The 26,513-nt window shown below is 39.5% G+C and overlaps 2 protein-coding genes across 17 annotated transcripts in view; one reads left to right on the plus strand and one right to left on the minus strand.

The window, feature by feature from the left end:
* The window catches only part of INTS9 (integrator complex subunit 9), a 125,919-nt gene extending 102,098 nt beyond the window's left edge, over positions 1-23,821 (minus strand). The window contains exon 1 of one of the 2 annotated variants that reach the window (XM_007962058.3): positions 23,546-23,821. In XM_007962058.3, the coding sequence (XP_007960249.1) occupies positions 23,546-23,554 (9 nt within the window). In that variant the 5' untranslated portion in view covers positions 23,555-23,821. The remainder of the gene's footprint in view (positions 1-23,545) is intronic. The other variant, XM_037983821.2, reaches the window with a different exon arrangement.
* Positions 23,822-24,045: 224 nt separating this feature from the next.
* HMBOX1 (homeobox containing 1) overlaps positions 24,046-26,513 on the plus strand; it is a 178,021-nt gene continuing 175,553 nt past the window's right edge. For 5 of the 15 annotated variants that reach the window (XM_007962064.3, XM_007962065.3, XM_007962069.3 and 2 more), the window contains exon 1: positions 24,046-24,351. The gene's annotated coding sequence lies outside the window, so the exon portion shown is untranslated. The remainder of the gene's footprint in view (positions 24,352-26,513) is intronic. The other 10 variants (XM_007962063.3, XM_007962071.3, XM_037983823.2 and 7 more) reach the window with 3 other exon arrangements.

A 26,513-nucleotide genomic window follows, 5' to 3' on the forward strand; every position in this document is an offset into this window, starting at 1 on the left:
TTTCTAGTACTCCCTTCACTGATGTATATAGTCCTTGGGAGTTTCTTGATTATCAATCTTGAAATATGCATTTTGAATGTCACATTTATTACTAACAAGATTAAATCATATTATGCTAAGGTTTCAGCAAATCTAATACTTCAAAAATCTGCTGGCTGGGTGCGGTGGCTCACGCCTGTAATCCCAGCACTTTCGGAAGCCGAGGCGGGCAGATCACGAGGTCAGGAGATCGAGACCATCCTGGCTAACACAGTAATACTCCATCTCTACTAAAAATACAAAAAATTAACCGGGCGTGGTGGCAGTTGCCTGTAGTCCCGGCTACTCGGGAGGCTGAGGCAGGAGACTGGTTGTGAACCTGGGAGGCGGAGCTTGCAGTGAGCCAAGATCCTGCTACTGCCCTCCAGCCTGGGCGACAGAGCTAAACTCTGTCAAAAAAAAAAAAAGAAAAGAAAAAAAGAAAAAGAAACAATCTGCTTTCCAGCTGGGCGCGGTGGCTCACGCCTGTAATCCTAGCACTTTGGGAGGCCAAGGTGGGTGCTTGAACCCAGGGGGCGGAGTTTGCAGTAAGTGGAGATCGCACCACTGCACTCCAGCCTGGGTGATAGAGTAAGACTCTGTCTACAAAAAAACAAAAACAAAAAAAACTAGCCGGGCATGGTGGCGAGCACCTGTAATCCCAGCTACTCGGGAGGCTGAGACAGGAGAGTCACTTGAACCTGGGAGGCGGAGGTTGCAGTGAGCTGAGATTTAAAAAAAAAAAAAAAAAAAAAGCTATACAAACAAAATGACAGCCAGCCAATATAATCTCACAAAAATCTTTAAAAAAGCTGTATGAAATACTGTGAACTTCATTAAAAAAAATTGGCAAATTAGTAAATTTGGCAATTTGGTCATAGGACAAATTGAATTTTAGTGAACTGACTTTGGGTAACAAGTCTGTTTTTTTTTTTTTTTGCAAAAAGAACCATAGTCTAAAACATCATCTATGTTCTTTTCCCTAGTCTTGTTTAAAGTAATTACAATATGTATAGTTATTATGCTATGGTGTTTATTAGGTATCAGGTACTACTCTGTAAGAACTTTATATTTTAACTCTTACAATCCTCCCAAGAATGCCATGAGGTAGGAATTATTTTCTCATTTTACAGATGAAAGAAATGAGGCACAGAAAGTATAAAACTTTCACATGATCTCAACGTTCTAAGAAAATGTGCCAGGACTTGAACCTGGACAGTGAGCTCCGGAATCAGTACAGTTAGCCAACACAGCATACACACCGTGTTACACAGTATGAAAGGCATTGTCAGAGACCTAAAGAATTACTATTTTTTGCAGAGATGGTATACTCTAAAAGGCCTTATTTTGAATTGGTAAGAATGCAGATGAGTTTATAATCTGGTTCTGAACAAAGAGAATTAGTTAGCTGACTGATGCAATAAAGCAAAGGTCCCAAGTAAATTAAATTACTAAATTGCCCTGCAATCCATCATAAGCAGTAATTTTCTTTCATTGGTTTCCTTTCCATTCAAAAAGAGTGAGAAGATTCTCTTACTGTAAAGTAGTTTTGCTGCTGAGACTGCCTTTAATTATCTATACTGTAACCTATAACTTCTAGGCTGAATTGATGCCAATAGCTCTTACTCTTGCTTGAGAGAACTGCACAGTCATAAAGAAACTGTTTTTTTTTAAAAATAGGCAATAGTGTTAATGAAATAAGTTGTAAATGACATCACCAATTTTTTCCATTTTCTATTTAACCAACCCATGTATCACATCATCCAATATCTCATTTGATGTCAGCATAAAGTATTAGTTCTAACTTTGCTGATACATTGATATTAGCCTGAATGAATCCCTAAATTCTGTGGGTCTCAAATATCTTTATCTGACAAATGAGGAGATTTAACTAGATTATTTTAAGCTTTCTTTTAACACACAAATGTTGTTTCTCATTATTCCACCATTGCACTGGGTCAATCAAAACTCCTCTTTTATATAACCTGTCACCAACACATGTTTGTGACATTGTACTCTTTACAATTGACTTTCTGGGCCGGACGCGGTGGCTCATGGCTGTAATCCCAGCACTTTGGGAGGCCGAGGTGGGAGGATCACCTGAGGCCAGGAGTTCAAGACCGGCCTGGCCAACATGGTAAAACCCCGTCTCTACTAAAAATACAAAAATTAGCTGGGTATGGTGGCGCGTGCCTTTAATCCCAGCTACTTGGGAGGCTGAGGCAGGAGAATAGCTTGAGGCAGTGGAGGTTGCAGTGAGCCAAGATCACACCATTGCACTTCATCCTGGACTACAAAATGAGGCTTCTGTCTCAAAAAAAAAAAAAAAAAAAATTGACTTTCTGAAAATGTAAAAAACTATACAATGCACAAGCTGGAACTAATTTCAAGATCATCTAGTCTAAATGCTTCCTTTTAAAAAAATCTTTTATTATTTTCTTTTTAAAAAGTTTAAAATAGAGATGGGGTTTTGCCATGTTGCCCAGGCTGCTGTTGAACTTCTGGGCTCCAGCGAGTGATCCACCAGCCTTGGCCTCCCAAAGTGCTGGAATTACAGGCGTGAGCCACCATGCCCAGTCTAAATATTTCTTTTAGAAACAAGGAACCCTGTTCTTCCACAGCTTGTAAACTTTTCTCTTCTCCAACACATCCGAGTGTTAACATTCACTGCCATCAGTAAATGCAGCTTACTAGGAGACACTCCATGGCCTAACAGGGCATACAAGGTTCCCAGAGGGACAGGGAGCGTCTCTACCTTGTATTATCCCATTCTGAGATGCTGGCTGCCACGGAGGCAAATTTGCCTAATTTGGAGGCAAACTACCCCTGCTAGGAATTTTGGGCCAGGCCCTCCAATAATCAGAGTTCTATAAATACATTTCAATTTTATTTGGTAATCTTTCACTTTCTTCCACTTTGTGTCTTGATTCCATCTCGCAGGAGAGCTGTTAAATGTGCCAATCATACTCACTGTCAAAGTGACTACACAGCTGGATAAAAGAGAAGGATAATTTTCCACTTGTGCAGAAAATCTGTAGCATGCATGGTGAACACAGAAAAGCCACTTTCTGGTTGAAGAGTGGCTAGATATCACACACAGCTGAGTAACTGCCACTTAGGGTTGCTCCCTCACGCTCATCCTTGGCTTTCCATGAAAATGAGACAAGCAGCAGAGGGTGGTCATAAAAAGCAAAATTTCCGTAACAGAAGCACAGGAAGGGTGGAAATGATGATAGTAAACCATTAAGGGTAAGGGAAGGAAAACAGGTAGGGGCTGCCTTCGGAACCAACATTGTTGGCTATCTGGAACCAGCACTTAATACACGTTAAAAAGTAATTATAGTTGATGAAAAAAAGTTCATGGAACTATATATGTGACTCTGTTTGTTATATATATATATATATATATATGTATGTATGTATAAAAGACTGTAAGCACACACACCAAACTGATTGAAGTGGTTACCACAGGGGAGAGTGGTTGACCATACTGGAACTCTCACTTTCTACTTAGATACTTCTGTATCCTTGACTACTACTTCTTTTAAACATCAACCAGAATTTTTTTTTTTTTTTTTTTTTTTTTTTTTTTTTTTAGAAATCAGAAAAACCCCTTTTTTCCTCTCTCTCTTTTTTTTTTTTTTTTTGAATAAAGAGTCACTACCAAAGAAGTTTCTATTAGCAACAAAGTTTTTAAGGACAATATAATTTATACAAATTGCTGAAAATGTGCAACAATGACAACTGGCAAGAAAAATGGTTAACGAAATGGTAAAACTTGTACATGGCTAGAGGATCAGCATCAAGAAGGGAGACTTATTAGTGTAATGTTAATTCAAGAGTAAGCTAAGAATTTATTCTAGCATGTTAGAAATACGCTTTTTTTCTCCCTCTCTTCAAACACACATATAAATGCAATGGTTCAAGTTTCAAGGTTTAGACAAATCTGGACATCACAATCAATCACAAAGCATAGAGCAGAAATACCATGGGAGTATTATAAATACTAGGGAGTTCCTGATCACAATTGTGAGGACAATCAGGAAGGGGTTCCCTAACTTAACAGACTTTCAATGCAGACAAAAGTGTTTTATATTTAGGGGGAAGATGCCTGGTATAATACATTTCAGCAAGAAGGAGAGCACGCCTAGTTTCAATCTTTGAACAAATATGCTGCTGGGTGGATCAAGAGTTGGGGGTGGGGAGAAGTTTACGTCCCTTTAGTCACTTCAGTTTTTCAAAGAAATGGATTGCCAAACAGCTTTTGATAAATTGAGTAAGTTTTTAAAGACAGCGAACATTTATTAATCACTGACTTCATGCTGGATTATTCGCATGCATTTATGTATGCACAAAAACCAGGCTGACTGGTAAAGTACTAGGGCCGAGAAAAGGCTTTTCAATGGAAAAACTTCTTACTAGTCACACCATAATAAATTAGGAGTCAGCAAAGGAAAGAGCTTCCATTTGCCTCTACCATTTGGTAGAGACTTTGGGAGAGAACGGAAGCAGTAGCTTCTTTACTAATGTATGCTGATCCTATAGATTAGGCAGAAGGGAGAGCCATACTTACGGGAGGAACTAGTTAAGTTTTGATTTTCAGTTTACCTTGGTCCATGATACTTCTCTGAAAATCTTTATTATGGAATCTAAGCAAGGAAATTCTAAAATTTTAGCAAAATATTTAATATAATTTTGGGGTAGGAGATAACTTTTTTTTTGAGACAGGGTCTCACTCTGTTGCCCAGGCTGGAGTGCAGTGGTGTGATCATGGCTCACCACAGTCTCAATCTTCTGGGCTCAAGCAATCCTCCCACACCTCAGCCTCCTGAGTAGCTGGGACTACAGATGCAAGCCATTATGCCTGGCAAATTTTTGTATTTTTTTGTAGAGAGGAAGTCTCACTATGTTGCCCAGGCTAGTCCTGAACTCCTGGGCTCCAGTGATCCGCCCACCCTGGCCTTCCAAAATGCTGGGATTACAGGTGTGAGCCATCACGCCTGACCCAGGAAATAACTTTTAAGGCATGATCCTAAAGCCATGATCCTGGGAGAAAACACTGATAGATTGGATTACTTATACTAAAGACTTTTCTATGAGAAAAACTACTTTGAATAAAGTAAAAGATTATCTGGGAAAATAGAATTTATAAAACCAAGACAAAAAATTGATACCCTTACTATATAAAGAGCACTAACAAATGAGTAAGAAAAAGACAAAGATTCCAACAGAAAAATGTGCAAAAAGCACAGTTAATTCATGAAATACAAATGAGTGAAAAAACATACGCAAAGATATAACAGAAATGCAAAGCAGAAACCCAGAAGAAATAAAAGTGTAATTTAAAACTATACTGAGATAAAATGCCCAGTCCATACATTGGCAAAGAAGCTAAAGATGAGGTTGTGGGGAAATGGAAACTCTTATTTACTCTATGGGTAAAAACTAAAGCAGTCCTGAAGAGCAATATTGCATCAAAGTTTAAAATGTGCATGTATAGTCTTTGAACAAGAAATTCCACTTAGGAATTTACAATAAGCAAATACAGTAACTAGATGGGTGCAAAAAATCTAAACAGTATGTTTTCATCAGCACTGTGCAGGACAGTAGGGAATAAAAACCAAAATGTTCAACAGCAGAATACGTCCATACAATGTTATATTGTAAACATATTCAAAATGAACTATATAAATGTTCCAAACGAAAAAGCTTATGCCCATTGTCTCTCATTATCTATATGTTCTTCTCCTTTTAAATTAGAATCCATGTCTCAGTTGTAATTATGGCCACCTGGAATAAAAACTATTTGCTAGACTTGACTGCAACTAGAGGTAGCCACGTAAGAAAACGCTGGTCAGGAAGGTATAAATAGAAGTAGTGTATGCAACTTTGAGAAAGTATCAAAGGGAGAGGACATGCCTTTCTTTGTCCCTTCCTCCTTCCTACTGGTTAGAATAGGGATATAATGGCCTGAGCTGGTAGTTATATTGGATCACAAAGAGGAAGTCATGGATTACAGATGGTGGAGCTACAAGCTATCAGGAGAGCCTGGAACTGCCACAACAGCCCTGGACTATTTAACTCAGCACATCATTTACACAAGAGAGATGTAAACATTTATCCTGTTTAAGCCACCATTACTTCAGGCTTTCTGTCACTGAGAGCTGAATCTAATCCTAACTGGTGTACAGCTTTAGGGTGACTCACACAGAAGTTATCACTGTACACACCTATCATAGCAGGTATACCATAATGACTGATTATTTGAGGTGGTGAGATTACAGGTGATTTTTATTATTTTCTTTATACTTCTCAGGATTCAGAAGTATATTCTGAAAATTTTTTCTTACATCAATACGTACTGATTCTGTAATAGTTATTTTTATTTTGAGAAGTTTTCTAAAAATGTGTTAAAAAAAAATAGAAGCTTTCTTTTACTTAGTTCCTTGAAAGAACTCTCTTTATTTAGTCAGATTGATTTCTTTTGAAAAACAACTATATTGCCTGACAGTTTACCACTGAATCTCAGCAGCCTGCCAGGCACACAAATAGATTTTACTAGGCTGAATTTCTTAAGGTTTCCTGAAGAACCCCACATAAAGATGGTAATTTATCTTTATGGATAGATTTTCCATAATGGATTTATGGATGAATTTACAGATGAAAGGCAGTTTCCCAGTCCTCTACCAAGTTGCTATTTGCAGATAGGTGACATATTTAACAATTTCACCCTTTAAAACTTTCAGGTCAACATAATGTTGAATTAAAGAAGTCAGACACAAATGAGACATAAGGTATAGTTCCATTTAAATGAAGTTCAAGAATAGGCAAATGGGAGACGCAGTGATTTAAGTCAGAATAGTGATTAACTGGAGGGAAAGTTATTGACTGGGAAGGAAATAAAGTTGGTGGAAATGTTCTGGATCTTAATTTTGATCATGAATACATGGATGCATATATAGGTAAAAATTCATCAAGCTGTATGTATGCTTGAAGTTTATGCTAGCTGAACTGAATGAAAAATATACCTAAAACCAAACAAGCACCCTGTGGACCGCAACATACTTTCTAGTAATTTGTCTATCCTCAACATGTTGATGTGACTGAGAATACATATTTATCAGTTCTGGAAGAAGAGGATACCCGCTGCCCACTATCTCTTCCTCAACAGAGATGAAAGTCAAGGAATTCTTTAAGGTTTCTGTTCCCTCCTTATTCACATCTGGGTATTCTTCTCATACTGTATCATCAACTGGTCCCACTGATTGTTGGGATGCCTTTTGCCCTCTGGTGTATTTGTGAATTCTGTTACTGCTTCCGAGGTCTTCTGTAAAGTGCTAAAAAATATTTTCTCTCCTATGTAGGTAATTCTGACTTGGAATTTGCTTTGATGCATTTGCTAAGCTCCCTAATTCTTCTTGTTTTGATTATATGTCACTTTCCTAAATATTTTCTGTAACTGCAATGAAGTCATATTTTTTGATTTCACATTCCAGTTTTTCTTAATTGTGTGAAATAAAGCTCTTTTAACTCCTTGGTCCCAGATTTCCAAAGGGAAAAAATTAAAGGCTCTACATGTTTACAAATTCTTACTTTAAACTCTTTTTTTTTCCCCGCTCAGGCTGGAGTGCAGTGGCGCGATCTCGGCTCACTGCAAGCTCCACCTCCCAGGTTCACGCCATTCTCCTGCCTCAGCCTCCCGAGTAGCTGGACTACAGGCGCCCACCACCACGCCTGGCTAATTTTTTGTATTTTTTGTTTTTTAGTAGAGATGGGGTTTCACTGTGTTAGCCAGGATGGTCTCGATCTCCTGACCTCGTGATCCGCCCGTCTCAGCTTCCCAAAGTGCTGGGATTACAGGCATGAGTCACTGTGCCTGGCCACTTTAAACTCTTAAACTTCCTTTAAACTTTTACTGGAAAACAGAAAACCTCCACAATCCTTACTCTTTACTGTCCAAACCACTCAGCTTTGTAGTTAAAACCCACCATGCTTTTGCTTAAATTTGCCTAACTTCCCCTTCCAATACACTTATTAGGTCTGCCCCTCCCCCACTTATAGTGATCTATTGTTGCCATCAAATACACAAATCTGTCAGATGTTAATAACATATATAATGAAACTAATTTCATGAGTAGCTGTATTAGTCCATTTTCACACTGCTGATAAAGACATACCTGAGACTGGGCAGTTTACCAAAGAAAGAGGACTTACAGTTCCACGTGGCTGAGGAGGCCTCACAATCATGTAATGCAGAGGGGAGCAAGTCACATCTTACATGGATGGCAGCAGGCAAAGAGAGAGCTTGTTCAGGGAGACTCCCATTTTTAAAACCATCACATCTTGTGAGACACATTCACTAACATGAGAACAGCTTGGGAAGGACCTGCCCCCATGATTCAACCATCTCCCACCAGTCCCTCCCACAACACGCAGGGATTATGGGAGCTACAAGATGAGATTTGCGTGGAGACACAGATCCAACCACATCAGTAGTCGATAATCTGAACTATCCAAATAGGAAGATGTCACCAGGGGGAAATAAGTCCATTTTTGTACACACTGCTACAGAGCACTACAAAGCAAAAAATACAAAATAAATTGTACACATACATCATTGGGGAAATGGAACTTCTCCAAATTATTTTTACTTTAACTGTTCCTTCTACTTGGAATAAGACAAAACACTCCTTCTTGAACATATTTATCAAAGTACTTTTCAAGGTCAGTTCAGATTTTGCCTCTCTAGGGAACTGTGATTCTCCCATTGGAATTCATCTTTTTTTCTTTCCTTCAACTTTTAAGTTCAGGGGTACATGTATAGGATGTGAAGGTTTGTTACATAAGTAAATGTGTGCCATCAAGGTTTGCTGCACCTATCAACCCATCACCTAGGTATTAAGCCCAGCATCCATTAGCTATTCTTCCTGATGCTCTCCCTCCCGTTACCTACCTGATGAGATTAATCTTCCATAATTTTAATCTTACATAGGTAGGTCCCTACTGCCTGTATCAAAAGCTGTCACCAAAACGTTATATTCTCAATCACATACACTGAATATATACAGTTTGTTCAATAGTAACTGATAGGTAGGATCTATGTCTTATTCATCTTTATGTCTCAGAGCACTGAGAATGTTTTATACGAGATAGACATTTAATAACATTTGTTCAATCATGTAGCCAAACAATGGATTTTTGTTATTGCTTCTCTTATCTGTTAGCTGTAACTATCACAGTCATCAACATAATCATCAACAGTTTCTTCCTAATGGATACATAGCTTCAATCAAAAACCATTTAAAAATAAGCCACCACCTACGGCTCTGAGCCCCTTTGTGTTTCTACAGAGATTTTTTTTGTGGGGGTGTGTGTGAGTGGCCATTGTGTTTATTTTAACAGATTGATTGTTTACATTTCTTGGGTTTATCAGGCCTCTCTCTCAAGTACAGAGAAACTATTTCTGGCTGTTCTGTTTTCCAAGGAAACCTTGCAATTTTCTTTTAAGGTCATAGAAATCTATTACTCATTTCTTCCCTGTGTTTTGGCTAGGATCATGTGTAGCAGTCTATTACTTCTATGAGTCTGCTATGCACCACCTAAGACTTTAAGTTATAAAATCCATTGTTTACTCAAAAGTCTGGAAAGGGCTTACAAGATATAATTAACTGCCTAGGACACACAATAAAACACAAATATATTTTCTCTTTAGAAAAGTAACTTACTGTTAGGCTATGTAAAAGAATCTCACTTTACTAATGACTAGAAAATTATGGACCAAGAAAGCAGCCAGCTACAGCACGTAAATTGAAATATATAAAAATTTCAAGCCAAAAGTCAGTATGCCCACTCTAATCAGCAACAGAGATGCCTACCACCAAAACTCCTATTCCAAATCATTCTGTACGTGTAAGCCACTGCAATTACATCAGAGAAAGAAATGAAGTGTAAAAAAAATCTGCAAAGTTATGTACCTGGAAACCCCATGAGAATCAACTGGAAAAGGCATTAAAAATTAAAATTCAACAAGGGGCCTGTGTAGTGAACACAAGAAATAAATAGCCTTCTTACATGAAAACCACACAGGAAAAGATTTCAGTTTCAGTAACAATCAAAAACATAAAGTATTTAGATATAGATGTAACAAGAAATATCTAAAAGCTATATTAACAAAAGGTTTTAAAATGCTACAAAGAAACATTTAAAAAAGATTTAAATAAAGGAAAAGACGTCTTATTCTTAGACTCAATGATATAGTAAAATAAATTAGTCAATTCTCTTCTTAAATTTTATAAATTCAACCTGATCCCAATAAAATTACAAAAAATATTTTACCGGGAACTAATAATTGTAAATTTATAAGAAATGTAAAAATCTAAGTTTTATACAAAAAAATAAATGTTTGAGAGCAGCCTGGAAAATTCTGAGATATAGGGCAATGAACAGGAACAAATACTATAAGATATTAAAATATACTCCAGAACTACATAAGGTAAAACAGTTTACTACTGGAATATTAATAGATCAAGAGGAAGATAACTGAGCAGGAAATGGAAATACAAATGCTTTTATAAATATATAAAAATATGCTCCACATTGCATACATGTGAGAAAAATCAAATTTAAAATATAATGATATAATATTTTTTCACTTTTCAGTGAGAAAAAAACAAGCTTGATCATTACATTGTAGTGGTAAGCATTAGGATATGCTACTGGCAACTGCAATTTGATAAATCTCTATGGGAGCATTTTTGCAATAAACCTTAATAAAAAATGCATATACCCTTTGAACTATCAATTTCACCAGTAGAAATGTATGCTATAGATGTACTTCCTAAGAGGTTCACAAAGGAGATAATCTGTAAAACATGAGTTGTAATTGCAAGAGACTGGAAACAATTAATGTTCATTGATAGAAGTTTTGTTAGATAAATTATGGTATATTTAAACAACAGAACATTATGCAACTGGTTTTTCTTTTAGCAACAATATGAATGTATTTTTGAGATATATTGACACTAGTTTCATAATTATGTTTTAAATCAGCAACAAAAACCATGCCCTAAACTTTAATCATGAATGATTTTTAAAATAGCTGGGGAAGGGTATAGGTGGTGGAATGATATCTTTCAGGCAAATACCCACAATTCTAAATTCTTCCTACAAGCAATGAAATGTGTCAGAAATATTTTCTAAAACTATTTGAGAGCAGTATTGAAAATATTTCATTGTTCAGAAGAAAAGTATCTTGAAACCAAAAGAACTAGGATCTTGTTAAATGCAGATTCTGTTCATTAGGTATGGGTATGCAGTCTTATAAAATGAGGTAGTTCTAGATATTTATATGAAATAATCTTAAAGACACATCTCTAACTTAAAAAAGAAAAAGCGATATGCCAAACCAATGTGGATAATATCTCACTATTTTTGTCAAAAATAAAATAGGGATGAAAACTATATACATGCATGAAAATCCACAGAATATCTTTGAAAAATACAAAGCAAACTGATAACTGAGATTGCTCCTGGAGAGGAGGATAAGGAGTGAAAGAGTGGGAGGGAATCATTTCACTGTTTCTGTTTTCTTGACTTAGGGTTTCACTCTGTTGCCCAGTCTGGAGTGCAGTGGAGCGATCATGGTTAACTGTAGCCTTGACCTCCTGGGCTCAAGTGGACCTCCTACCGCAGCCTCTTGAGTAGCTGGGACTACAGGTGTGTGCCACCACATCCAGCTAAAAATATATATATATTTTTTTTTCTGTAGAGACAGGGTCTGACTGTGTTACCCAGGCTGGACTCAAATTTGTGGGCTCAAGTGATCTTCCTGCCTTGGCCTCCCAAAGTGCTGGGATTACAGGTGTCAGTCACTGTGCCTGGCCTTCACTGTTTTTTTTTTTTTTTTTTTTTTAAGTAAAGTATACTTTAAAAATGTTGGGCCGGGCGTGGTGGCTCACGCCTTTAATCCCAGCACTCTGGGAGGCCGACATGGGCGGATGAAGAGGTCAGGAGATAGAGACCATCCTGGCTAATACTGTGAAACTCCGTTTCTACTAAAAATACAGACTTCATGTCTAAAACACCAAAAGCAATGGCAACAAAAGCCAAAATTGACAAATGGGATCTAATTAAACTAAAGAGCTTCTGCACAGCAAAAGAAACTACCATCAGAGTGAACAGGCAACCTACAGAATGGGAGAAAATTTTTGCAATCTACTCATCTGACAAAGGGCTAATATCCAGAACCTACAAAGAACTCAAACAAATTTACAAGAATTGCCCATCAAAAAGTGGGCAAAGGATATGAACAGACATTTCTCAAAAGAAGACATTCATACAGCCAACAGACACTTGAAAAAATGCTCATCACTGGCCATCAGAGAAATGCAAATGAAAACCACAATGAGATACCATCTCACACCTGTTAGAACGGCAATCATTAAAAAGTCAGGAAACAACAGGTGCTGGAGAGGATGTGGAGAAATAGGAACACTTTTACACTGTTGGTGGGACTGTAAACTAGTTCAACCATTATGGAAAACAGTATGGTGATTCTTCAAGGATCTAGAACTAGAAGTACCATATGATGCAGCCATCCCATTACTGGGTATATACCCAAAGGATTATAAATCACGCTGCTATAAAGACACATGCACACGTATGTTTATTGCGGCACTATTCACAATAGCAAAGACTTGGAATCAACCCAAATGTCCATCAGTGACAGACTGGATTAAGAAAATGTGGCACATATACACCATGGAATACTATGCAGCCATAAAAAAGGATGAGTTTGTGTCCTTTGTAGGGACATGGATGCAGCTGGAAACCATCATTCTCAGCAAACTATCACAAGAACAGAAAACCAAACACTGCATGTTCTCACTCATAGGTGGGAACTGAACAATGAGACACTTGGACTCGGGAAGGGGAACATCACACACCCTGGCCTATCATGGGGAGGGGGGGAGGGGGGAGGGGTTGCACTGGGAGTTATACCTGATGTAAATGATGAGTTGATGGGTGAAGCACACCAACATGGTACAAGTATACATATGTAACAAACCTGCACGTTATGCACATGTACCCTAGAACTTAAAGTATAATAATTAAAAACAAAAACAAAAAAATTAGCCGGGCATGGTGGCGGGCGTCTGTAGTCCCAGCTACTTGGGAGGCTGAGGCAGGAGAATTGCTTGAACCCGGGAGGTGGGGCGGAGGTTGCAGTAAGCCAAGATGGTGCCATTGCACTCCAGCCTGGGCAACAGAGCAAGACTCTCGTCTCAAAAAAAAAAAAAAAAAAAGTGCACAGGCAGGTCGTGGTGGCTCACGCCTGTAATCCCAGCATTTTGGGAGGCCTAGGCGGGTGGATCACCTGAGATCAGGAGTTCCAGACCAGCCTGGCCAACATGGTGAAACCCCGTCTCTACTAAGAATACAAAAATTAGCCGGGTGTGGTAGCAGGCACTGCCAGCTACTTGGGAGGCTGACGCAGGAGAATCACTTGAACCCAGGAGGTTGCAGTGAGCCAAGACCGTGCCACTGCACTCCGGCCTGGGGACAAGAGCAAGACTTCATCTCAAAAAAAAAAAAAAAAAAAAAGAAGAAAAGTGCACGTATTACCTAACTAAAAATATACCAAAAAAAAAAAAAAAAAAAAAAAAATTCTCAGCATAACTCATCATTAGGGACATACAAATTAAAATCACTAGATATCACTTCACACCCATTACAATGGCTACTATTTTAAAAAACCAGAACACCAATCATGAAAAAAAAAAAAATAGAAAATGACAAGATGGGAAGAATGTGGGGAGAAATCAGAACCCCTGTGGACTGCTGGTGGGAATATAAAACAGTGAAGGTGCAGCCACTATGGAAAACAATGTTAGTTCTTCCAAAAGTTAAACACAGATTTACCATGGGATTTGATCCAGGGATTCCACTTCTGGGTACATACCCCAAAAATCAAAGGCAAGGACTTAAACAGATATTTGTACATCCATTACTACCAATAGTCAAAGAGCAGATGCAACCTAAGTGTCCATCAAGGGATAAATGGATAAAGAAAATAATACCACATTGTTTGTGGCATACACAAACAATGAAATATTAGCCTTAAAAAAAAAAAAGGGCATTCTGGTACATGCTACAAAAATGTATGAATCATTATGTTAAATGAAACAAGCCAGACCCAAAAGGACAATACTGCATGATTCCACTTATATGAGGTACCTAGAGTAGTTGAATTCATACAGATGGCAAGTGGAATGGGGTTTGTCAGGGGCTGGAGGGTGTGGTGGCGTGTGCCTGTAGTCCCAGCTACTCGGGAGGCTGAGGTGGGGGGATGGCTTGAGCTCGGAAGGTGGAGGTTGCAGTGAGCTGAGAGAGCACCACTGCACTCCGGCTTGGATGACACAGCCAGACTCTGTCTCAAAAAAAATAAATAAGAAAAAAAAAAGTGAAAGTACTTAATGCCACGGAATTGTTCAGTTAAAAATGGTTAAATGATAAATTTGACCCAGTTGTGTGTATTTTGCCACAATTTAAAAAGAAGTAATGCACAAATAGAAAATCTGAAAACACCTATAGAAGTTAAGAAATTGAATTAGTTGATTAAAAACCATCCCTGAAGAAGAGCCCACCCTACATGGCTTCACTAACAGATTCTATCAAACATTTAAAGGCTGGGCATGGTGGCTTATGCCTGTAATCCCAGCACTTTGGGAGGCCCCGAGGAGGCCAGGTAACTTGAGGTCAGGAGTTCGAGACCAGCCTGACCAACATGGAAAAACCCCGTCTCTATTAAAAATACAAAAATTAGCCAGGTGTGGTGGCAGGTGCCTGTAGTACCAGCTATTCCAGAGGCTGAGGCAGGAGAATCGCTTGAGCCCAGGAGGTAGAGGTTGCAGGGAGCCAAGATTGCCCACTGCACTCCGGCCTGGGTGACAGAGTGAGACTTTGTCTCAAAAATGAAAAAAAAAAATTAAAGACGAAATAATACTAATTCTTCATACACTCTTGCAGAACATAGAGGTATAGAGGAGGAGGAAACATTTTCCAACGCATTCTATGAGAACAATATTACCTGACACCAAAGCCAAACAAAGATATCACGAGAGAACTACAGACCAATATCCTTCATGAATACATACACAAAAATCCTCAACAAAATGTGAGCAAACCAAATCCAGCAACATATACAAAAAGATCATGATCAAGTGGAATTTATTCCAGGAATGCAAGTATGGCTTAACATTCAAAATTCAATTAAAGTAATATATTAATATAAAGACAAAAACCACATGATCGCCTTGATAGATGAAGGAAAAGCATCTGACAAAATCCAAGACCCATTTATGATAAAAACACTCAACAAGCTGGATAGAAGGGAATATCCTCAGCCTGACACAGGGCATCTATGAAAAACCTACAGTTCACATCATATTTAGGAGTGGACAACTGAATATTTTCTTCCTAAGATGAGGAACAAATCAACGATGCCTGCTTGCATTACCTCTATTCAACATTGTACTGGAGGGCCTAGCTAGTACAATCTTATAAGAAAAAGAAGTGAAAACCTGGATAAATTAGAAATGAAAACTTATGTCTACACAGTCATAACAGCCAAAAAGCAGAAATAATTCAAATGTCCATCATCTAGTGCAGGAATAAACAAAATGCAGAGTACCCATAGAGGAAAGTATTATTCAGCAAGAAAAAAGAAACAACTGATATATGCTACCACATCAATGAACTTCAGAAACATTACACCAAATGAAATAAGATGTCTTAGCCACAAAACACCCCATATCAAATGAGTTAATTTACATAAAATAACGAGAAAGGGCAAATCTACCGAGACCGAAATTAAATAGATTCGTGGTTGCTGACGCCTGGAGGTAGTAATGGAGATCTTTTTGGAGTGATGGAAATGCGCTAAATCTGGATCGTGGTGAATGAGGCACAATTCTGAAATTTACTAAAAGTCAATGATTTTGTTTTATATGCATGAATTTTACATATTACATATTACACCTCAAAAAAGCTGTTTAAACCATGTAAAAAAAGGTAACTATAATAATATCATTTACATATTAAAACTACTGCTTTTAACCATATTTCCACATGCTGGAAAAAAAATAGAGGAAGGAAGACTTATAAAGCTAGAACATCTCATTATGCTTGCCTTCATATTAATGGCATAGAAAAATGTAGAAACGTTGTATTTAGAAAAAGAGACTGATTAAGCCATAAATCTGAGAAACAGATTATACAAGACATTTTATTATTCACCTCCCCCACCTCTTTATAAACATGAGTGATGAGAAATAAACTAATCTAAGGCCAAAAAAGGTGTTAGTTTTACAATACCTATTAAAGAATAGCTTTCTTGAACATCATTTGTCTGATTACCTATCTTCGAGAGAGCTAAAGTTTATTCAAATGTGCTTTCAATAAATTTAAACATTTTAAATCTTCGAGGCATTTCCTTCAAATTTATGGTAAATCAGGAGCCATTTAAACCCATTGTTTTTCTCACAGTAAAGTTCCCACCACACAGTTACTAGTCATGATCACTGAGCAACTTGTGACTTTCAAGCCAGTGCCTTTCTCTTACAGGGTCTTCTCTATTTCCCTTCCTGTCCTTGCTGTTCCTACTTTTGCCTTTTCCTATGATCTCTGCAAATTTCTGGCATGTACCCCTTTCTTAGTCCTGCCTGATGTGTCAACTCCAGGCTTCCTCTCACTGGCCTTCCCTTTTGTGGGGAGTATAGGGGATTTCCTCTGCTATCTACCCACACTTCCCCAGCTGCCTCTCCAATCTGTCTGATCCCATAGTATCATCATCTTAATTCCTACATCTATGCACTGGCATTTTCAAAGCAACACCATAGATCTTTTACAAGCTTCCTTTTGAAGATTCTTATGGCACCATATTTTTATCTGAAGAAATGTGTTCCCCTTTCTGGTACATCTTCCCACGTCTGCAATCACTACTCTAGGGACATTTTACTAAACATGGATGAAGTCTATAGTAGACTGAGAGCATCTGAGGATAGATCAAAGAAGAAAGTTACATTTGGAACACAAATAGTAAAAGTAAAGAAACAGCATCATTGGCAAGGGTGGGGAAAATGCATTCTCATATACTACCTGTACAATGGAAAACTAGTGAGCAATTTGGCCTCATCTGTTAAAATATTCAGAAAGCATATTACTGGATACAATTAAATATAGTTTTGACCATTACAAGTAACAAAAATATTTGAGCCAGTGCCCAAGGGTATCTCTAATCAGGACATTCAATGTAATACTGTTTGAATTGGATAGTAAACCCACGAGGCTTCACATTCCATATAGGCTGGGGATAAATCTGTTTTGTCCACTGCAATATGCTTAGTATCTTGAGCAATGCCTGGTACAGAGGAGGTGTTCAGGTTTGTTGAGTAAATAAATGAATGATGGAGATCTGAGGGCTGGTTTATGCCTGGACCTCTGCTGGTGTTCAGCAAACCAGGAGTGTATTTTCCATGTGGAATGACTTGGTGGCCATGCTGCAACCTGGGCCCTTGTGAACTATTAACTAAATATTGCTGAGCATCAGAGCAAATGCCAGAGGGATCTGAGTACTCAGAGCAAACCAGTCACAAAACAAATGTGCTACTGTGGTTATAGCAAGAGTAATGCTGTAATACTTGTATTAGAACAGTTTTCTGGCTTTGCTGATTGACCATAGGTAAGCCAGATTTTTTTTTTTTCAATTCAACTATTATTACCAAAAGTCTGTCATCAGTGAATTTTTTTTTTTTTTTTTTTTTTTTGGAGACAGGGCCTTGCTCTGTCACTCAGGATAGAGAGCAGTGGTGCAATCAGCTCATTGTAACCTCAAATCCCCGGGCTCAAGCAAACCTCTCACCTTAGCCTACTGAGTAACTGGGACTATGGGCATGATACACCAGGCCTGGCTAATTTTTAATTTTTTTTGTAGAGACAGGGTCTCACTATGCTGCCCAGGCTGGTCTGGAACTCCTGGGCTCAAGTGATCCTCCTCCTCAGCTTCCTGAAGTGCTAGGATTGCAGGTGTGACCCACTGTGCTTGGCCCCGTATATTTTTTTGTCTTGTTAAGTATAAAAGATTTAATCTTCAGAACAACAATTTTGGACTCAGAAATGCCTAAGAGTAAAATATCCATCTTTATCACAGAGCATTACTGAGCAAGGTATGTAACTTAGCCTTATGTCACACGTAGCTTTTCAGAGTTTGAGGAAATCATGAAGGAAAAAACCTATTGAGGTTATGATAAAATATGACCTTTGAAAAGCTTGAAATGACATTACATCCTAAAGACACAGGAGGGCACTCTTAACAACCAGCAAAGAAAAACAGAAAAGACAGTGAAGTCAAGCTGACATTTTAACAAATTGTACTGCAATAGTTGAATCAGGCACTGGTAAAACGTTGAGGGCTTGTAATTTATAGCCCAAGATTTCCTGTTTTTCATGTACAACCTAGGAAGCCAACAGGATTCTACAACCATGTAAATTGGAGGAAGAATCCAACACTAGCAGATCCAAGGTGAGGATTAACCACGCCCCTTTCTAATGATTTCTTAAACTGACCTTGGGGCAGGATTTGCCCCTTTCAAGCAATCTTCTACATAATCTACAATTACACTCAGTGTTTTACTTGTCTTCCACTGGGAGCAGTCCATGAATTCATTTCTTTGCTCCATCTGTTTTCCCAGGAGAAATGGCAAGTTAAAAGTTTGAGCCAGTAGAAATGAAACAGCATTTTGAACAAATGAGCAAAGACCACTGAAGAATGTATTTCATGGCTTTCTCAAGTTTTAAAATTTGTAAACACAACTACAGAATATAATTTTCTCCATCAAATTTAATTAGTATAACAAGCCTTTAAATGACCTTCCTTTAAGACTTTTAACAAGCCGGCTTCTGCAGAGCTCCATGGATTCTGAGGCACTCAGGCCCCTCCCAAAGGATTATCATTAATCTTAAAGTCACATTCAAATTTGTGTCTCAGCAAAGTTATAAATAATTCCATGTCACAGGGGTCAAATGTAATGGTTAAAATGGAAAGCGTTAAAACTGTGAATGCCAAGGGTATACTGTGGTTGCAGAATAAATCTTTGTTGACTGAATAAGCCAGAAGATTCTCTCCATCTCAGGTACCATCTGTAGGAAGTACAACACACAGGCTGCATTCTTGAACTGCTTTGGACTATTTTATTCGCTTGAATCTTCATCTATTTAAATGACTGGTTTGCTGGACATGACGTTTCAAACTTAATTTCTGTCGATGTGCTCAGAATTTTTTGTTCAATGGTCTTTCGGTAAGGGCCTTTGTGAATTCCAGTTTCTATCCTTAGATGAACTGGCCATCAGGGTACCCAATTAGGCTCAATCTGTATGAATAACAGAACATGCTCTAAAATGCGCTAATTTAAAAGATACATTTCTAATTTTCCTCTGCTTTCTAAAATGATTCTGGTTAACTGAAAATGCCAACAAGTTTTCTTCAGTTAAATAAAGCTGCCTGAATATTGCATATTATAAATATGGAAGGCCACTGAAATCCTCTGAGTTGGTATCTAAGAAGGAGATACCCAAGTATTATGTTAAAATGGCATCCATTGTTTTCATGTGGGTGTGTGAAAAGTCACCAAGAGGGTGATGTGCAAAGTTGGAGAATTATAAATGGTATCGCAGGAACTAAATTTGGAATATAAAAAAGACTAACTTCAAAATCGAATTGGTATGCTCTGATATGGGGGCCTTTAGCTCATCAAGAAAGTTTCCAAACTTAAAAAAAAAATTTTTTTTTAACCAATAACCTTAAAAATATTTTTTTGTTTTTGTTTTTTGTTTTTGAGATAGGGTCTCATTTTGTCACCCAGGCAGGAATGCAGTGGTGCCATCATGGCTCACTACAGCCTCAAACTCCTAGGCGCAAGTGATCCTCCTGCCTCAGCCCCCCAGGTAGCTGGGACTACAGGCACATGTCACCACGCTCAGCTAATTTTTGTATCTTTGTAAAGATAGGTTTTGCCATGTTGCTCAGGCTGGTCTAGAACTCCTGATCTCAAGCCGTCTGCCTGCCTCCGCTTCCCAAAGTGCTAGGATTACAGTCATGAACCATTGCACCTGGCCTGAAGATCTTAATTGAACCACACTTGCATTTAAAGCTAATTTTTAAAAATAGCCTTGAATACATTTTGGGTATGCACTCTACCTTCCTTTTTTTAAGAGATAACCTAGGCATGATGCAGGGTGCCAGAGTTCCTACCCTCACTAAATAACAGGGAAACCTGGGTTTAGATCTTGACTCTATCATTTGTAATCCGTGCTAACTTTAAGCCACTTACTTCACCTCCCTGAAGCTCACATTGTTCTGTCTGTAAAATGGGAATACTGTCATCTGAATCAAAGGATTAAATGGGAGACTATATAGCAAATACTTAGCACATTGCCTGGCATACAATAATTGCTTTATAAAAGGTAGCGATTATTCCTTTTTTACTTCAATTGTTACTGCTTATTGTAATCTCTTTAATTTCATTCTTTAATCTTTTCTCAAGGGTATTCATAGATAATATGATAAATCTTGATAAAACCTGCAGAAATTATTTACTAATTATTTACACAGAGTCTACACGGGGGAGGACAGACACAGTCCAATAATTACTAGTGCCACATATAGGAAGTATGCCATCAAACATATGACAGGGGTATTTAATTCAAGGAGGCCCTGACAAAGTGTTATTTAGACAGATCTCTGAAATATATGAAGAAATTAGCCAGGCAAAAAAGAGTGAGGCCGGCAATGCACATTCAACCAAATTAAGTGTAGGAAGTTATCCTAAGGGCAAAGGAAGATACTGAGAGGGTTTCATGGAACTCTGCAATTAAAACAACTTCCGGATGCAGAAGAAAGAATGAATTTGAGAGGGTTAAGACTGAATACAGGGAGACCAGATAAGGGGTCTTGTTGAATTCCAAGCAAAAAGAGCCCACTACAAAGACAGTATTCTAGTTGGACTGGAGAGAAACAGAATCTATTTAAGAAAGTTTCATTTAGGAAGTAGAATCAATAAAAGGTGGTCATAGATTGTATGTGGGAAGGGTACTCTGGAAAGTCAATCTCAAAAATGAGAAAATGCTAAACAAAATTATGTATTTTTGTTTCATAATTATAAACTTAAAACACAGCCTATCACATATTCCTGAAGCAGTACACAAAATTAAAACTTTTAGGCCATGGGAGGACTTATTACCACCATTTGGGGGGCATGACGCATCAATCTAACTTACTGAGCAACAATGCTTTTGGTATGTTGATGGAAATTCTCAATTATATGTATCTATCAACTACCAAATAAGTTTTAGTATGTAATACATAGTTGCAAAGTAAAGAGAGAGTATGAGTATCAGTAGAAGACTTCCTTTTCCTCTGAGGCATCTTTGGTTCTTAATGGAAAAAATAATTTTCCACTTTTTTACTTTTTCCTATTCCCTGGTTTCCTATTTCTAAATAAATTAAGCAGAAGGATTTTATGAGCAAACTAAAGTATACGTAAAGTAAACTCTGGCTTTTTGATACCCTCACTAATGAGTTGTTATGGGAAAAACTATTTCACACTTCCCTGCCTTCTTAAACTGAACACACCAAATATAATTTGTTCTTTATTGAGAACACAGGGTCTGTGCTTTAGCCAATAAGGTACCAAGCTCTTCTGCTCCTATAAGCTGACCTCTTTCATGGAAGGTCCTGGCTTACTTATCCTTCTTATCAGTTCAAGAGTCAGTCACCTTTCCAGGAAGCTGTCCCCTGACCTCCCCAATCTTCTCTCAATTCCCAAAACCCTGAACACGCCTCTATTTTACCATGAACACAGTGAATTATAATTTCGGACCAGGCACGGTGGCTCATGCCTGTAATCCCAGCACTTTGGGAGGCCGAGGTGGGCAGATACCTCGAACCTAGGAGTTTGAGACCAGCCTGGGCAACATGGTGAAATCCTATCTCTACAAAAAAATCAGCAGGGTGTGGTGGTGCGTGCCTGTATTGCCAGCTACATGTGGAGACCGAGACGAGAGGATTGCTTAAGCCCAAAAGGTGGAGGTTGCAGTGAGCTGAGACCGCGCCACTGCACTCCAGTCTGGGCCCCACAGAGCCAGACCCTGTCTTTAAATAAATAAATCATAACTTTGGTTTACTTTTAATCTTCTTCTTAGGTTGCACGCTTCTGTAGGGCAACTGCTATGACTTTTAATTCTGCATTCTTAAATGTATAGCACACTGACCCAGGGGTAAATTGCTATTCTCAAGGTTTAGTGACCCGCATCCTTCCTCTTATATGAACATCTTTACATGGAGACAATTTCAGAATTGAATCCACTTTTAACACTTTGACTACGCAGAAAAGAGCTGGCTTTGCAGAGTATATGCCTGTAGCACAATGATTATCAAGATGAGGGTAGGTGGGTTGTGTGGTTTGGAAAAGCATATTTAGATAATTACATAAATGGTAAAATACACTTTTTTTTTTGAGACAGAGTTTCGCTCTGTCGCCAGGCTGGCGTGCAGTGGCGCGATGTCGGCTTACTGCAACCTCCGCCACCCGGGTTCAAGCGATTCTCCTGCCTCAAGTAAAGCTTGACAGTAACTTGGCTGCACGAATATGGATTTTAAAAGGTTGATAAAGAGAGTTTCACACCTGCCTTTCTACACTATGTTATTACTAATTGAATCGAGTTGGAATAAACTAGTCAGACCTGTATGCACAATGAGTCAAATGGCTCAAATCAAAGGTTTGAGAAGTCTCCATGAGCCAGGTGCTTGAGTTGTGTGATGTTAAGACTTCAGGTATACCGGCACACTTCATCCAGACTTGGCTCAGGCAGTCCCTACAGTCTTAGAATGGAATACCATATAACACTTCTCTCCCCATCTAAATCCCAGTTAGGGTTTAAGACTCAACTTCTCCACACTCTGACCTCGTCCTGAATTCCAAGGGCAGTGAGGAGTCTATACAACAGGATATTTAATAAGTGATTACGTTCTGCCGAATGTTTTTTTTACTGTCTGCTTAAATCTAGCCAAAGTCTCAAGAACAGTAGGGAGACAGGCTACTCAAGCGCCAGTCCAATGGAAAGGGGTTGTTAACAGCCTATCATAACCCTAACGTGGGAGCCAGGACGTCCAAACCTGGTTAACAGAGCCCACAGAGTTCATAGGGGAAGGACTGTGACAGAGTCAACGTCTTGTCTGAACAAAAAGACCCACCAACAAGTGAAAGAAGACCTCCTGGGAGGGATAGGGGGGCGGGAGAGGGAATTCAAGCCTTCTTAACAACAAAAAGCAGCTTTCTTTAGCCCACTCCACTTTCCAGCTACCTAATTGCTACCCCTCCTGTGCGACGATTCCCTGCCCAAAGTAGGAAAAAAAGAGGTCCAAAAGGATATAGCATCAGCTTTGCTCTCTGACCTAGGAGCGAAGACTCACCAGTTTCATAATGGACTTTTGGTGGTTCAATAGCAGTCACTGAACTCCTCAAACGCAGGAAGCGTCTTCCGGTGCAATCTCCGCCACCTGCCAGCCGAGAGCATCGCGGGACTTGCAGTCTTTCATTCTCACGTCCCTTCCAGGGGAATTATAGGAAATGTAGTCTCCCCTCCAGGCACCATGGGAACTGTGGTCGCCTTTCCTTTTCCTCCCTTTCCTCTGCGGACGCCTCTTTCCGTCAGCTCAAATTCATCCCCGCCGCCAATGCATCCTCCCTCTCCACCCCAGCATGATATCATGTCCCCATTACGCGCCTGGAGCCCATGGTGTTCTGGGATGTGTAGTCCCGACGGCTCCGGGTCCCCTTTCCCCTCCTCCCAAAGGGAAAGCGGATGGGCACGGGGCTTGCCGGGAGTTGTAGTTCTCTTGGGCCTCTAGGCGCCGGGCTCCGCGCTTTTACTCGGGGGAGACAGGAACTACAACTCCCAGGGACGCCGGGCGGCAGCAGGTGGGAGCGGGGCTGTTGATGTCAATATGGCGGTTGTCAGCCAGACAAAGACAGTCAGTCTGATGTGATTGAGACAAGGGAGGTTTTTCAGGGGGAGACTGGGAGATAGGGGCCTCCCCTCCCCCTTCTCCTCTTCCTGCGCCGGCCTCAACCCCTCCCCAGTCCCCTCCCGACGGGCGCCCCACGCGGAAGACACCCCTCCCCCTCCCGCTTTCCCTCCTCCCTACCTCAGCCCTTCGTACTGGGACGTTGGGGAGTGGGCTCTGCCGGGCGGAGAGAACTCAGCGAGGATTCTGAGGTGAGTCGAGCGGTTTTGAAGCCGGACAACCTCAAGTCTCTTTCCTCACTTCTTTCTCTTCATTTAAAACAATTTTTTTTGGAGGGGTTTTGGGGAGGAAGTGAGCGGACGCTGGGGATGGGTCTCGTTAGCGGCCGGATTGAGAGGAGGGAGGAAGCAGGGGTCTTCTGAGTGGGTGATCCAGACGCGGGCTGTGGGCTGTGGGGTGGGGCAGTTCGTGGGGGCCGGTCCTGGAAAGGCGTCGACTGCCCCCCAACTCTTCTGGTTTCCTCTACTATGAGCGGAAGGTTTGAATCCTGGAGGTGGGGTCTCTGGTGCGGAGTTCGAGAAACTGTGAGGTGATTTGCAGGTGTGTTGGTTTGTTTGGGGTGTGGAAGTGTGTTTAAACTGTGTGACGTGTACTTGTGTGCTCTGCTTGTTTTGGAGCGGTGTCTGTAGATGGGAAGTTAGACAGCGCGAGTCCTCGCTCGCTCTGGGCCTGGGCTGAGGGGCGGGCGTGAGGTCCTGGTGCTGGGCATTTGGGCTGGCGACGTGGTGCGGGGCAGCCGGTCTCAGCAACTCGCTCGTGTCCCGTCGCCCGCTCACACTCCGCCACTCGCCTCCGCCCCCTCCCCTGGACGAATCTCCACCCCAAACTCCAGCCACGAGAACTGTAGAGATGGTGTGATGTGGAGATGGGTTTTTTGCATCCTCAAGTCGGTAGATAGGTGGGAAAGGAAAAGTGTTTCTTAATATTTTATTCCGGAACCGTGTTTTGGTTACACTATTGGGGCTACTTTGAAAGGCGTCCTCCACCCACCTTCACCCCGAAACAGTAGGTAGAGGTATCTTGTCTTCGTGTGAATTAGATGAATAATTGCCGAAGATTCGGGGGGCCTGCGGTGGGGGTCGGGAGTGCTGGATTGTGTACGCGTCTGTGTATGTCTACTAAAGAGACGGAATGTCTGCTGTGTATCTTGAGATAGGGCGACTTATTTTCGTAGTAGGAAGAACTGTTGGAAATTATTTGCGGGAGAGGGGGTGCGCGGAAAGGCGCTGCTTGTATTTTTCTTCTACTCCACCCTGTTCTGTCTTGCATTTGCCTGAAAGCTGGTGGAATGGAACAGTGAAGAAGCATTGGGTGAGTAAAGGGAAGAATGCAGTTGGCATTAAAGATAACAGTGTGTAAAGTTGAATGGTATAAAGTGATTACTGCTTTTATTTACACTGAAGCTTAAAAAAAATCACCCATGTATCATATAGGGTAGAGTGATGTGACTAGCTCATTTCTCTGGGATCCTGCAGGTATAGAAACCTCTGGCTTCCCTCTTCCTTCCCTCTTCCTTCCTTCCTTTCCTCCCTCCTTCCTTCCTTAAGTCCTTCCTTTCTTTCTTGGCTTAGTACGACATTTCTCGTTCTGATGGACATAATACCGCCTGTGTCTTTTTATTTAGTTTGTGCTAATATGGTTGTGCTTTTTGTGGTTTTACCATAAAATGCATCATTAAATGCATTTATTATTTTGCATTTATGCTGCAGGTAATTATCACATCAGGATTGCAGTGCTTTGCATTAAACTTATTTTAAAATTGTACAATTAAGTTGCTTGATCTAGTTGAATTATGTTTCTAAGTCAAAGTTGGGAAATTTGAATTCTAAATTTTTTTCAAATTTCAATTAGAGTTAAAAAGAAAAGGATTGCAGCATATTTCTCACAGTTTTTAATATTTAATAACATACTAGAAGAATTTAAGATCACATATTTTGTACTTCCTTATTAAGTTCTTCAATAATTCTTATGTGACAATTTTTTAGTGTAACGGATTTTTAAAATAAAGAAATTGGCATAATTTCTATTTCAACTGTTGAGAATTGAATATATTCCCCAAACTTATCAATTCTTGAATCTGCCACCTATCATCAGTAAGGGACCTTTAGATTCTATGATAACTGAAAACCACATTGATAGTGTATAATTTTATGGTATGTCCTCTAACCATTTATTTGAAATTTTTGCTGTTGGTCATTCACACAGATAAGGGGGACTGAAAGAATGAGGTAGCATGTATACTTCAGTTGACCTGAATAGAAAAAAACTGTGGTTTCTAAATCTTCAGATGTAGAATATACAATATGTTGATTCCAAACTAAGCCATTAGTTTGTGATAGACCAGGATTTTCAG

Source organism: Chlorocebus sabaeus, chromosome 8 (genome assembly GCF_047675955.1).
Source record: "Chlorocebus sabaeus isolate Y175 chromosome 8, mChlSab1.0.hap1, whole genome shotgun sequence".
Classification (NCBI taxonomy): Eukaryota; Metazoa; Chordata; class Mammalia; order Primates; family Cercopithecidae; genus Chlorocebus; species Chlorocebus sabaeus.